General features: G+C 48.4%; 1 protein-coding gene and 1 pseudogene across 1 annotated transcript; both read right to left on the bottom strand.

Annotated features, from left to right (window-relative positions):
• Positions 1–1,551: 1,551 nt before the first annotated feature.
• LOC115324980 lies at positions 1,552–2,765 on the bottom strand. The gene is made up of 2 exons (XM_040215667.3): positions 2,426–2,765; positions 1,552–2,159 (listed from the first exon to the last, which is right to left on the bottom strand). Exons 1-2 carry the CDS (start codon positions 2,763–2,765, stop codon positions 1,552–1,554), a joined length of 948 nt encoding a protein of 315 aa, XP_040071601.1.
• Positions 2,766–9,867: 7,102 nt separating this feature from the next.
• Positions 9,868–11,335, bottom strand: LOC120844052 (annotated as a pseudogene).
• Positions 11,336–15,068: the final 3,733 nt, after the last annotated feature.

Here is a 15,068-nt window from a genome sequence, read left to right as displayed (position 1 = left end):
GATATGCCGGCTTTGGTAGCGGATGGGCTAGCGAACGTTTTACCTTCAGCCATTTTCCAACTTGTAGTACATGGTTTCCGGGGCAGCATGGAGTTCGAAGCAGTAGCAGGCCCATTCACACTGGCGGTTGAGTTGCGTTTGTAAAGCGTTTGTGGACGCATTTGCTTAAAGATTTAGTGCAATAGCACGCTTATTTGATGACAAAACGGGCAGATCCGATAAGCGTTTGCGTTTCGAACGCCAGTGTGATTGAGCGGCTTAGGCTGTGTTTTTGTCGTGTCGATCAATGTTGCTTGAGAAACAGGTTGGAAACCGTTCACTACACAACGTTGCGATTTTCGCGTCTGTGCTACACTGATAGTGCGTTGCATAAGAAACATGCCGCACGCTGCAGTTGCTCAACATTTAATTATGCCGCCTAGCAAACTTCGTACCTTCAGCCTTTTTCCAACTTTAAGTACACGGTTTATTAGGCAGCATGCAGTTTGAAGTGCTAGCGCAACGCTGTGTCTTTGTCGTGTCAGTCAATGTTGAGTCAGAAACAGATTGGAAACAGTTCACTACACAGCGTAGTAATTTAGGGTTTGTACTTCACTGATACCACGTTACATAAGAAACATGACGCGTGCTGCAGTTGCACAACATTTAAATTATGCCGCCTAGCAAACATGTTACCTTCAGTTTTTTTCTTACTTTTAGTATAAAGTTTCTTAGGCAGCATGGAGTTTGAAGCGCTAGTGTAACGCTGTGTCTTAGTCATGTCGCTGAATGTTGCGTCGGAAACAAATTGGAGACGGTTCACTACACAGCGTTGCGATTTTGGGTTTGTACTTCAGTGATACTGCGTTGCTTAAGAAACATGCCGCTCGCTGCAGTTGCACAACATTTATATTATGCCACCTAGCAAAAGCTGTACCTTCAGCCTTTTTCTTACTTTTAGTATACGGTTACCTAGACAGCATGGAGTTAGAAGCATCAGTGTAATGCTGTGTCTGTTGTGTCGATCAATGTTACTTCAGAAACAAATTATGAATACTTTACTACACAACGTTGCAATTTTGGGTCTGTACTACACTGATACCGCATTGCATAAGAAAGATATGACGCACGCTGCAGTTGCTCAACATTTAAATTATGCCGCCTAGCAAACGTTGTACCTTCAGCCTTTTTCCGACTATTATTAGGCAGTTTTCCAGGCAGTATGGAATTCGAAGTGCCTAACCCTGCGGCTTTACGTGACGATCAATGTCGCGTCAGAAGCAAATTAGAGACAGTTTACTACACAAAGTCTCTATTTTCGCGTCTCTAGTACAGCGATGCCGCATTGCATAAGAAACATGTTCTGCACTGTAGTTGCACAACCTTTAAAATATGCCGCCTAGAAAACGTTGTACATTGTCTTATCCCGACTTTTCAGGCAGCATGGGGTTCGCAACAGTAGCGTAACGCTGCGCATTTGTCGTGTCAATCGCTGTTGTGTCAGAAACATTGGGGACTGTGCGCAAAAACTCCCAACAGACCCACAACATTAGGAACGTTCCCGCAACATATCTACAACACATCAATTTTACTTGGGACACCCCCCATGCCGTACGTGCGCACATGAAGCACATGGTCCTCCCAGTTACTGCACTTGGGCGACGCGTGAGGTGGCATTATCACTCTTTTCATGAGAGATGTGACAAATGAGGACAGATTCTTGTGCAGCACTACCGGGTCAGGGTTCTCGCACTGATAGATCTTATTGATCTGGTCGAACTCCGCAACTAGAGGGCTTAGAAATGTTACGAGCGAAAAGGTTTGTTCGTCGCGGTACATTTTGGTTAGTACTTTGGCGGAATAACAGCGGTCCTGGCACCTGGCTACATCAAAGTGCATCTTCAGTTCCAGCCACTGATCCACAACTATTTTCATTGCGCCAGAAATGCTGAGCCACCGCATGGCTGACATTCCTACGAGCTTTTTGGGTACCTTTCCTGTATTGATAGCCTCATAAATGGCCTTGTACATTTGCTGCCTCTTTGGAAAGGTCTGATGGACGAGATAGTCCTTGTGAGTGAGGGAGCGACACCCGCATTTTACAAGGATGGGACGACGGTTCACTTCCTTCATGTTAGTGAAAAGGCTGTTGTACTTGTTACACAACATGCTTGCACCAGCTGGACCGACACCAGCAGTCAGCTAGATCCAGGTTCTTATTTTCCAGAAAGTTCCAGTATGAAAAGAGACCTCTGGACGAGGCATCAAAATCTAGAATGATGCACAAGAATGCAGCAATAAACTTGCTCGATTTGTGCGAAAAATATCTAACTACAACAGCCATCTCTTTCTTTCTTGCCACATCAGTGCTTTCATCAAGAATCAATGAATACGGAACATTCTTTAGCTCTGTAAAATGAAGATCCTTAAAGGTAGGTCTGAATACTTTCGTTACAAGCGCACATCGTTCGGACCATGGTCACCAACGTTGCAACTGACAAATCCTTGATTAAGTCTTTCACAAGGGACGTCAGATGGTCCGCTGTGAGGAAGGCCCCGTGGGTGGCGAGGTGATTTGCCAAACGTAGTTTGGTGGCTTTGACATCCTTAGAAGCAGTGGTGGATTTGGTATCCCTTGACCGCGCTGTCACGAAGGAGTCTATCCGTCCCGCAAGTGAAGGGGTGAACCGCAGGAGATTGTTCTGGTGCTTCAGCTTTGTTCTGTGAAGTTTGAGGTCCTGGACATTTGGCCTCAGCTCCACCTTGCACATTTTGCAGTACGTCATATCCCCATCCAGTTAAAAAATACCGATTGGGTCCAATTGGTTTTTTCGGTTGGTACCAGTTGGAGTAACCATCCGTGTTTTCAGACTCCCAACTAAAGAAATACCAATTGGTAATTTCCCAGTTTGAAAAATGCCAGTGGGAAAAATGCCAGTTGGAACCATAACCATCTGTGTTTTTGAACTCTCAACTGGAAAAACACCCATTGGTATTTTCCAATCTGGACTGTAACCATCTGCGTTTTTGGGTTCCCAATTGGAGAAATACCCATTGGTATTTTCCTATGGGAACAATAACGGCTTGTGTTTCTAGACTTCCAATTATTATTTAATAAATAAATAACAATACAAATAAATAAATTAAAACCCAGGCGAAAATCAGTCCACTTCCAGCTGGATTATGGAACTATGAGGCAGTCCAGCTGGAATCCATCTGGACTGCCTCATTTCCAGTTCCATAATCCAGCAGGAAGTGGACAGATTTTCGTCTGGGAACCAATTGGTATTTTTAAGCCGAGAATTGGCTTTGTGGGCTGTTACCATTTCACAATATCAAATTCTCAAGAGTCTGACATGGTAATTGGGTATGTTCCCAGGAAAAAGTTATTTTATGCTGGAGATGAATATACGTACATACCTTAATTTAATTCACCCAGTTTTGAATGTTTCTATAGAAGAGCTACCAAGAAAAAGATACAGTTTTTATTAAAAACATTAGAAGAAAACATTCACTAGCACAAATAAGAAACATAAATTGACAGCAAAAGAAAAATACAAGAACCGGCTATCTGCAGTCACTCATGCTCCTGGGTGTCTGCGGCTTCAGCAGCCTGCAACCTGGAATGAAATGAGAGCAAATAAAAACTCGTATGAACACCTGAAACTAACCTAATAATTTTTCACTCTGGTGCCATCATTCCTGCATGTGCAGGTTTGGTTAACCACCCTGTGTCATGACACCACACCATCATAGAACAGCGTGTGAAAAAGTGCTTGCATGCGACAAGGATATAAAGATTTAAGCTGTGATGGTTTTTAAATCATTGTACTGGTGAATTTATGCAGCTCATAAAACTGTCTCTTTGAGAGCAGTCAGTTCTAAAATGCTTGGATGCCTGCCTTAGTAGTAGCGGTGAATTAGAATAATGAAGATCTTTCCTGGCTGCCTTTGTTGGGCTATAGTTATGTTCAGAGCTTGTGTGCTCTGGGCGCGACGCGCCAGCCGGGCAGACGAAGCAGACGAGGGTAGACGAAGCAGACCCACAACGTTTATTACCCTAGCATCCAGTGGCGAAAAGTCCCCCGCGTCTCGCGGCGCACGCGCTTCTCTAGATCACGATGCGCTCCTGGCGCCATCTCTTGGTCTCCCCTACATCTCCCCCCGGAGCTCGTTACTGCACTCTAGTTACACAGTTCGAAAGAAAGCAATGTTTACAAGTCCAACCGTCTTGGTGGCTTGATGGCACGTCCATAGCGTGATCTTGTAACACCTTGCGGGGAAGATGCACGATCCAGAGAGGGTGAAGAGCAGCCCGCAGTGGGCAACTCCCCAGGCTGACCTTCTTCGGGTGGTTGTCCTGGAGGCTCTTCGGCAGCAGGAAGCTCGACAGACTCCCTCGCAGTAACGGTCGGCGAGAAGGGCACCAGGTGCCGGCGGTTTCGCTGTAGGATTCCCTTGGGAGTCTCTACGACGTACGACCGTGGTCGTTGGGCAGGGCTCAGGACGCGTGCTTGACAGCTGGCATCCGTGACCCAGACGCTGTCACCTGGCTTGAGAGGATTAAGAGAGCGAGCGTTGTGCCGGCGATTGAAGTCTCTCGCCTGCCTGACCTTATTCCTGGAGTCTTGAGCCCGGAACCTCTCGTGGCTTGGTTGAACTGGTGCGAGTCGCTGCGGCAGAGCAGGAAGACGCGTCTGTAACCGCCGACCCATCAGCAACATGGCAGGAGAGACTCCTGCGACGCTCGGAGTGTCCCGGTAGGTGAGAAGCGCTAGGTATGGGTCTTCGGACTTGTACAAAAGATCCTTCACCGTGCGCACCATGCGCTCTACTGCGCCATTACTCTGCGGGTACCGAGGGCTACTGGTCTCATGCTGGAAACCGTATGACAGAGCAAAGTTTGCGAATTCCTGTGAAGCAAACTGCGGACCATTGTCTGTCCGTACAACGTCCGGTATCCCATGTCGGGAAAAGCAGCTCTTGATAGCCGCGATAACCGCTGAGGCTGACGTAGAGCTCAAGGAGACGACTTCCGGAAACCGAGAGTAATAGTCCACCATGAGAACATAATCACGGCCTTTCAGCTGAAACAAGTCAATGGCTAGGCGTTGCCATGGCCGATCTGGTGTAGGCGTTGACATCAAGGGCTCCGAGTGTACAACCCTTGTTTCCGCACACTTGTCACAGCTGGTGACCAAATGTTCGATGTGGCTGTTGCAGTTAGGCCACCAGACGCTTTCTCTGGCTCTCTCCTTACAGCGGCGAAGTCCTTGATGGCCGTCGTGCAGAAGGGCCAGGACGTTGCTACGCAGAGCAGCAGGAATAACGAGGCGGCAGTCCTGCAGAAGAAGGTCCTCCGAGACTGTCAACCTTCCTCTCTCTTTCCAATACGGCACCAAGTTGGGAGGCAGCTTCCTCTTGTCTGGCCATCCCTCTTGGCAGTAGTGGACGACGAGAGAACATTCTCCATCTTCAGCTTGTCGACGACGAACCTCTTCCAGCCTGTTAGCGAGGGGAGGTGGAAGACATTTAAATATCTTGCTAGCGAAAATTTCGACGGAGATTACTGTAGAAGAAGACCGGACATCGCAAGGGGCACGTGACAGCGTGTCCGCCGTGGCAAGAAGTCTACCTGGTACGTGCCGAACGTCGAATTGGTAGCGCATCAGCTTTATGCGCATTCGCTGAATTCGCGGTGGCAGCAACTCCAGCTCCTTTTTTCCCAGCAGGGCGACGAGAGGCAGGTGATCTGATTCCACGGTAAAACTAAGCCCACGCAGGTACTGGTCGAACCGAAGAACAGCCCAGGTCACGGCGAGAGCTTCCTTTTCTGTCTGACTGTAGCGTGCTTCAGTCGGAGTCAAGGACCTTGAAGCGAAGGCCACAGCACGACGAGCTCCGGACGGCTGATCTTGCAGCAGTACCGCTCCCAGGCCAAATGAGCTTGCATCTGCGGACAGTATCGTAGGATAGCATGCATGGTACTTTGCCATGCAGGTTTCCGAGCTCAGCATAGCCTTCAACCGCTTGAACGAGTCATCTTGGCTTGCTCCCCAGGACCATGCGCTTGACTTGTTGAGGAGTGAACGGATGGGGGCAGTTACGTCCGAAAGGTGCGGCAGGAAGCGTCCAATGTGGTTCACCATCCCCAGTAGACGGCGAACGCCTGCAACGTCCGTTGGCGGAGGTAGCTCCCGAATGGCTCGAAGCTTGTCGGGATCCGGCGAGATACCATCTCCATCGACGACGACTCCGAGGAACTTGACCGAGGGAACCCGGAATTCACACTTCTGGTCGTTGAGCTTGACCCCGGCTTGCTCAAGTCGTCGGAGTACCTCAGCAAGGCGTTGATCGTGCTGTTCAAGGTCTCTACCGTAAACAAGGACATCGTCGATCATATTCACGACGCCAGGCAACCCCTCCAGGACCCGTGACATTTGACGTTGAAAATATTCGGGTGCAGACGCCAGACCAAATGGCAAACGACGGTAGCAGTAGCGACCAAACGGCGTGATGAACGTCGTTAATTCTTCGCTTGCGTCGCTGAGCTTGATTTGGTGGAAACTGGAGGTCGCGTCGAGTTTTGAAAACACTTTGGCGTCGCCTAGCTGCCCCAGGATCTGGTCAACCGTCGGCAGGACGTATCGCTCCCGCTCGATGACTTGGTTTAACTTGGTCAGGTCGACGCGCAGCCTGTACCCACCCGACGACTTGGGGACGACGACAAGTCCGGAGCACCATGCTGTCGGCTTGTCAACCCTTCTGATGACACCTTGAGCTTCCATGGCATCAAGTTCTCTCTTGACGACGTCGAAGAGCGGCAGCGGTATTCGTCTTGGAACGCTCAACGAGTACGGCTGAGCCCCTGACTTCAGACGAATGGTGTACTTTTCTTGGAGTTCGCCCAGTCCTTTAAAGATATGGGCGTCAGAAGATGGAACACAGCCGACACGAGCGTCGGAAGATGGGACACGTCCATCCGTTTTTCCGGACTCGGCGGAGGTGGTGTTCACAAACTTGACCACGCTGAGAGCTTCTATCGCAGGTAACCCTAGAAGCGGTGTAGTTTGAGCCCGCATGACGTAAAGCTGTTGGACGGTGCGCTTGTCCTTCCACGCCAGAGTAGCTTGGAAAGTGCCCAAAACAGGCAGTGGCTGGTTCCCCGGGCCGATGAGCTCTCCTTCTACTGCGTCGAGCTTGCGAGGAACGCCTGGAAGCGACGGCGGAACGACGGTGACGTTTGCTCCCGAGTCCACCTTGAACCTTGTCACGTGGCCGTTGACGCTTACTTCGACGTATCTTGCCCGTTGCGTACGAACAGAGCAGAGTTCGACGAGGCCCAACTTCTCCTTGCGCTTCCTCGCGCGACAAACTTCTGCAAAATGACCTTGCTTTTTACAGAAATTGCAAGTTGCCTTCCGTGCTGGACAATCCTTGCGGTCATGCGCAGAACGCCCACAATTGCCACAAACTGCGTTGTCCAAACGCTGCTGCCGGTTACGTGCGCGCGACGACGGAGCGGATGACGCAGTCTTTTTCTTCGTCGCGTCGACGTTCAAGGCCGCTGCAGCTTGCGCCGAACGAGAAGCGCGCTCCCTCTCAGCATCTTCGTGCTGGCGGGCTTGTAAAAGTGCTTCGTCAGCGGTGAGTCGTGTGGAACGGCACAGCTGGTCCGATAGCTTCTCGTCCAATAAGCCGACTACGAACTTGTCACGCACTAGGCGGTCTTCTATCTCGGGGCTGTTATAGTTGCAGTGTCTGATTAGGGTTCTAAGCTCCGTGAAGAACGCGTCGACTGTTTCCCCAGGCTGCTGAGTCCTGCGGTGAAATCTTCGGCTTTCGTAAATTTCGTTCGCCGGATGAACGAAGTGTTGAGTCAGCCTCTCCTTGACGGCGGCAAACGGTTGCGTCTCCGGGGTTGGCACGCCAAGCGAAGCTAGTACGGTACGAGCTTGCGGACCCATGCAATAAAGCAACGTTCTTACTTGCGTTTCGTCGCTTGCAGAACGTAGACCGGTGGCGAAGGCGTAGTCCTCGTAGGTTTGAATCCACGTTGTCCATTCGCCTGGGCTCGTGAAGACGAACGGCGACGGCGGTTGAAGCCCCGTGGCCCCGAGGTGGACGCTCTTTTCTTCGTCCGGCATGGCGGTAGCGCTGACTACGAGCAGGTGTATCCCACTTCTGACACCATGTTCAGAGCTTGTGTGCTCTGGGCGCGACGCGCCAGCCGGGCAGACGAAGCAGACGAGGGTAGACGAAGCAGACCCACAACGTTTATTACCCTAGCATCCAGTGGCGAAAAGTCCCCCGCGTCTCGCGGCGCACGCGCTTATCTAGATCACGATGCGCTCCTGGCGCCATCTCTTGGTCTCCCCTACAAGTTATTTCTAAGCTAGTATAGCGCACATACATATTTTTGAGAGCTCTCCAAGGCCCTGCAGTACCAAACTATTGCCCCCCCCCCCCCCCCCTCCCTCAGTCTTGCGTTTGTAAACACAGATTTCGACTTTTGGGAAGGAAGAAGTGTACGCAACGCAACGCAACGCAACGCAATTCACGCAACTCTAGAGCAGAACTCAATCTCCGAACATGGCCACAGCCAGTTCCTTCACCCCTATGAAATTTTTTTTTGCTTTGTACACTGTATTCCATGCGGTTGCAGTGACATGAATTCCCTGTCCAAGGTCCAAATGCGCAGACATGTATAATAAAAATTTTAATAAATAAGCCTGCAGAAGAAAATCTTGTCCAACAAAAAGGAACAATGGACACTTTTTGGTTTATCTTGTTATGGTACATGTACCATAAATGCCTTAAAACTTTGAAAAAAAGAGATTGCATTTTAACTGATCACATTTCAAATGGGGAAATAGGTCATACACAACCTTTGTTTCTTTTAAGCACTTTGACAGCACAGTTAAAGTATTTCCATGAAAAAGTTGACTCAAAATGACACATGTACTGATACTTAAGTACCATGTTCTCGATAAAAATGCACCCAGGCTCAAATCTGAAATCATGTCTGTAGTGCCAGGCGCATAAAAATATAAGGTGTTAAAGAAAATCAACCCTCAGCATTAGGCTTTCATTTTTAACTCTCTTTTGTATTGAAACAGATTGCAAATGGGCCTGAAAAAACACATAATCTCAAAACGCCAACCTATCCTCCTGCACAGTTAAGTCCGTCTGCACAGACATAATTCAAGAGCTATGAACACCACTTTAGGCATAGGCTTTAAGTGCTGAGCCCAACGCTTGAAGTCTGCCATCAGTGATTCCCTTCCTCTAAACACTGTCTGCTAAAAAGGAGGAGGCATTTTGAGCAGACGGCAGTCGCCTTGGCTGCCGAAATTCCAGTAAACAGTAGCCTAGGTCCGAACCCTTGGCAGTTCTAACAAGCTGAGTCCCACGCTTGAACCCGAGATTATATTAAAAAATAATCAAATGGAGCAAGGGGCGACCGCACATGGCACGGTCTGTTCAATAGTCTCACTTGCTCCTATGACCCATGGCCACTGCAATCCCTTTGACAAGCATTGGTTTAAGTGGATGCTTTTGCTGACTCGAAACACTTGCTTTGTGCAGCTCCAGTCATCTATGCTTTGTTTGTATGGTGCCGGTTAATATACATGACTTTTGAAGCAGAAAGATGTGTCTGTGTTGTGAAATGTAATAAATGTAAATTTGAGGGTTTACTCGGGTTCTGGGATACATGAAAGAAAAACAATCTTCCTCCTCTCGTGAACTGCAAGCTGAAGCCACGTTGTGGCGACGTTGAAGATGGAGAGGGTATAGAAAAGGAGTGAGTACGAAAAAGTCATAAGCGAGAACTGTATGCAAGCCTGTAAGGTTGTGTCAATCAGTCCTTATAAAGAAAATGCAAACTCATCGTTTATGTGCTCAGTTTATGTTTGAATATTTTATATTATTATCTACAACTGAAGGAACTCTGAGCAAAAGTTGCTCAGGTGAAACAGTGTCCTAGTAGTGACCTAGTTGCATGTTATTTTTGATACTGCATAAAAGGATTGCGGACAAACGCACCATTTCATTCTTCACAATGTGATGACGCACCCCCGCGGGAGGATTGCCGACACCAGGCAGGGCGACATGTAGATGTGCAGGGGCCGGCACCACAGGGAAGGCCACGGCAGCCAAGGCAGGGGCAGGCGCCACAGAAACGACCACGGCGACGGAGGCAGCTGGGGCAAGAAGGGACACAACGGGAAGGGCCATGGCAGCAGGGAGAGCCGTGGAAGACTGGGCTGCAACAGGGAGGGCCACGGCAGCAACGGAAGGAGGGGCAGCGGCAGCATTGACGGCAGGGGTATGGGCCGAAGCAGTGGCAGCAAGGGCATGGGCAGGATTGGGAGCTGCAGCAATGGGGGTGGAAGGGGAGGGGGTGGGAAACAGGAGATAAGATTATTCTATTGCCACATGCAATGAACCTTGCACCATACCTTTCCAGCTTTCAAAGTTTCCTATGATGCTCTCTTGTAGCCTGATGTTGAGGTACCAGAGCTTCTCTAGCTCCCGGTCTTTCTTTCAGAGCTCTTTTTCCAGCCGTGCAATGTGACGCTTAGCCCGCTTCAACTTTTCTTCTACCTTCCCAGGGTCTGTTTACTTGTCCTGACTAGCAGCCATTTTTTTTTCTGCTCCAGAATTTTCATTAGGTCCACCCTTGTCGACGTTGCCAACTTTTCTCTTACGGTTTTCTGAAATGAGGAATGATTTATACAGCACACATGCACAATAATCCATGTCGGGAGGGCCATAAGGAGGCTTGAAGTATAGTTGCAATGTGTGCTCTGGGGTGCAACAAATACTAGTTATCAAACTTTCTGTACTGCCCAGTACAAAGCTAATGCATGGTCTATATTCAAAGCGCACCAACTATTTATAGATAACATAAAGAAATAGAATATTTCAAATTGTATGGCCCCCTTAACCATACATACCCTCTGGGCCTTCGCATTTTCTTTTTCCATTGCTCCTGCATCTTCATCTGAATAATCTGACAATTCTATTACTTTTTTTATCCGCAGTGGTGCGGTCTGCAGCTTCCGTTTGACATCTTCTTCGGAAGCTGAAAATAGCAGATACTGAGGTTTAAAGAATAAAGAAACCCATGCCCTTGAGGTTTCCCTATCCTCAATGCATTTAGCAAACAACTGCGTGTGACCTAAGCTTTTCCTAATGTCACTGACTTTAAAGGTTTTCAATTGCATGCTACAATTTTTTAGTTAAACTATACTGTGAGAAACTTAATTATTGCAAGAACAATGTTCGCGATTTGAAAGAAGTCGCAAACAATTGGACCCGCAAATAACTTATTATATGGCAAGGAATACATAGCAGCACTCCTGACTGCAAAAAATTCGTACTCGCGAATATCTCCGAAACTGGCAGTTCGAGATATAGACGAGATGGCGAGGTCGCGAAAATAGTTTACAATGTGTTTATTTTACCGCTGCTTACAAAAGTTCCGTGAAGTAGCTTGTAGAAAGCTACAAGTAATCATTGATTTTCCCGATAGCGATGCAGCGAGATTTATCCATCATGATAAGATCACGAGACCTGGGGGGTCACATGACTTGGGGGTCACGTGACCTTGGGAGGGATCACATGACTTGGGGGTCACGTGACCTTGGGAGGGATCACGTGACCTTGGGGGGTCACATGTCCTGGGGTCACGTGACCTTGGGGTGACCGTGGTTACGCCAACGGCGATGGCGACGCCGCTCAAGCCGGAAACGGGCGCCTAAGAGCTGCGCTCTAAAAAGTGAAAGCCGTTTACAACTCCCTGTGACGCCGAATTGGAGTGCAGCTCTTGAGGAGGAGGAGGAAAGGGTACTGAGGGGAGGGTAGACCCCTCTTCCTCCTCCTTCTGCTCCTCCCCTCATTCTTTAATATGCTCCGGGGGGTCACCTGACCTCAGGGGAGGGGTCACGTGACCTCGGGGAGGGGGCCACGTGTCCTTGGGGTGTCACGTGACTTCGGGGCGTCACATGACCTGGGGGTCATGTGACCTTGGGGTGACCTTGGTTACGCCGACGCCGCTCAAGCCGGAAACGGGTGCCTAAAGCGCGATCCAAACCAACGCTTCTTTTTGCGCCTGTAGGTCGTGCGGCTGCGGATGTGACGCATTCCGCGTCGTTTTTGCTGTTTCCGGGCGCGCTTTCTGAGTCAGAAGCGTGCGCTTTGGTTTGGACGGGCCAGCTACGGGCGGGGGCGCACGCGCGCACGCAGGCACGAGCGCACAAGCAAAGTGCAACAGCGACAGACTGGCCGGCGAGAGAAAGAGAGAGGGAGAGAGATCGCGTTGTCATGTTGGAAGAGAATAAAAGGGGGGGAGGAGAGGGCAGCCAGACGGCGAGAAACGCGGAGCCGGAACTAGCTTGCCCTCCACCGATTGGCCGGGACACAGGCGCGGCCTGCTACGTCACCGCGCTTTTTTGTGCGGCTTGAGAAAGAAGTTGAAATCAACCAACTTCTTCGTGCGCGCCCGGAAGGAGCGAAGAAGCGGCGCGACGTCACGAAAATGCGTCACATCCGCAGCCGCACGACCTACAGGCGCAAAAAGAAGCGTTGGTTTGGATCGCGCTTAAGAGCTGCGCTCTAAAAATCCCTCCTATGCTTCTTCAACCGATTGTGGCATGAAGGTGAATTCCTGGAAACATGGAGAAAAGCAATTGTTATCCCTATTCTAAAGCAGGGAAAGGACCCCTCATGTGCGAAAAACTTCTGACCTATCGCATTAACAAGCTGTTTATGTGAAGTTACAGAAAGAATGGTAAAGAACCGTCTCATGTGATATCTGGAAATCAACAACATCCTCAGTCCATCGCAGTGCGGGTTTAGAAGAAATCGTTGCACGACCGATCATTTAGTACAGCTGGAAACTTGGATAAGAGATGCTTTTGTCAATCGTCAGCATTTGGTCTCGATCTTGTTTGACCTCGAAAAGGCGTACGACACTACCAGGCGATACGGAATTTTACAGGACCTCATCAGCCATGACATTCAAGGAAACCTTTTAATTTTTATAAAAAAACTTTTTAGATCGCCATACTTTTCAAGTTAAGAGAGGTGCATACCTCTCACAAGCATTTCCACAAGAAATGGGAGTTCCACAGGGCTGTGTTTGAAGTATTGCACTGTTTTTAATCAAACTTAATTCCGCAGTCAAACAGCTACCAGCTTCTCTTTCTTATTGTATGTATGTCGACGACCTGCAAGTTTCTTGCCAGTGGTCCCAATTATCATCAGTTACACGGCAATTGCAACCCGGGTTCAATAAGCTGACTGAGTGGAGTAACACAAATGGTTTAAAGTTTTCAATGGGTAAGACCTTTGCAGTGCACTTCACACAGCGACGAGGGCTGTTCCCGGAACCAGAACTAAAACTTTATAGAAAAACCCTACCTGTTAAGAAAAGCCATAAATTTTTAGGTGTCATCTTTGACAGCAAACTAACATTCCAACCCCACATTTTAGACCTTCAAAACAGGTGTTTAAAAAGGATAAATATTCTGAAAGTTCTTAGTGGCACCACATGAGGGTCATCACCAACATCCCTCAGAATTTACCGCTCCCTCATCCGCCCCATTTTGGACTATCGCTCAGTGGTTTACGACTCAGCAAGAAAGTCCGTCTCTCGAAAACTGGTTCCCATTGCTCACCAATGCATCCGTCTCTGAAATCGGTGCCTTTCGTACCTCACCGGTAGAAAGCTTGTACAATCCTGGCAAATGAACCTCCCTTGAGCATGCGCCGCGAAAAACTCTCACTCTCATACGGGATAAAGGTGGCTTCACTACCGGAACATGTAGTGTATGAGAACATCATAAATCCAAAGCACCTTCAGCTTTTTCATGACAAACAACATATTGTCCCTCCGCTCGGCATACGTCTAAAAGCGATGATTGAGAAAGCAGGCATCAATTTTAACACAATTTGCCATTCCATCGAGGAGGAGGCCCCATGGGGTAACTCGAGAGCATTCTTTGACTTCAAGCTCCTAGAATATAGGAAAGCGTCAACCCCACCTATAATTTACCAACAGGCTTTTAACGAAATGCTAGTCAAATACAAAGATTTTTTGGAAATATACACCGACAGGTCCAAAAGTAAGGAGAACGTGGGGTGTGCATTCATTTCTAGGCAGAAAACTGGTCAGTATAGGCTCCCACACAGTGTTTCTATTTTTACGACAGAAGCTTTTGCTATCCTTGAAGCGCTAAAATCTGTGCAGGGCAGACTCCATAGAAATATCATCTTATTCTCAGACTCGCAAAATGTTTTACAAGCATTATCAAGTACTAAAATCCAAATCCACCCACTCATCGCAGAGATTAAAAGATTCCTCAAGGGACATACATTTAGTTTTTTGCTGGGTGCCAGGTCATGTGCAGATCACAGGGAATGAAAATGCCGATGCCGCTGCGCGAAATGTTCAAGCTCTTCACATTACCCCGACAAGCATTCCCAGGACGGACTTGAAAGACTTAGCTCACAAGCATATGCTAACACAATGGAATCTGTTATGGAAACAGCAAACCCCAGAACAAACTCTACACAATCAAACCTCACACATACCCCTGGCCCTCCTCAGATAATCTGTCGCATCGTGAAAATGTCCTCTTGACTCGGCTTCGTATTGGTCATACACGCCTTACTCACGGTATCCTGTTGAATCGCTCCGAACCCCCAGAATGTGATATCTGCCATACCACACTCTCTACTCTACATATCTACTCGCGCCCAAAGTACCCACATACCTTAGACACCTGGTCGAACTCCCTAAGACAGAATCACACTCCTTTTCATCCGGCATTCCTCTTATCTGATACTCCATTAGTTTCACACCGTCAACTTTTCACATCTTTATTTCTATCTGGTCTGACATCATTACTTTAAAGCCAATATAGTAGCATTGACTTACTTTGAGATTTAACACAGCCTTCACCATAGACTGGTGCTCTTTGGCCCATAGGTAGCCCTTGCGCCAATAAACAGTAAATAGTAAGTAACGAAAAAAAGGCTTCGCCGCTCAATTGTTTACACAGATTCCTTGAGTTCATTAA

Source organism: Ixodes scapularis, unplaced genomic scaffold (assembly GCF_016920785.2).
Source record: "Ixodes scapularis isolate PalLabHiFi unplaced genomic scaffold, ASM1692078v2 PGA_scaffold2__306_contigs__length_199485367, whole genome shotgun sequence".
Lineage (NCBI taxonomy): Eukaryota > Metazoa > Arthropoda > Arachnida > Ixodida > Ixodidae > Ixodes > Ixodes scapularis.
The sequence above is the reverse complement of the archived record's forward strand: the minus strand, read 5'-3'. Positions and strand labels throughout refer to the sequence as shown.

Excerpts from the sequence above, each read along its gene's own strand:
- LOC115324980 (XM_040215667.3), bottom strand. The coding sequence starts at position 2,765 with ATGACGTACTGCAAAATGTGCAAGGTGGAGCTGAGGCCAAATGTCCAG. Across the intron at positions 2,160-2,425 it reads GATGTGCGCTTGTAACGAAA|CTGGTGCAAGCATGTTGTGT; the intron begins GTATTCAGACCT and ends GTGTCGGTCCAG.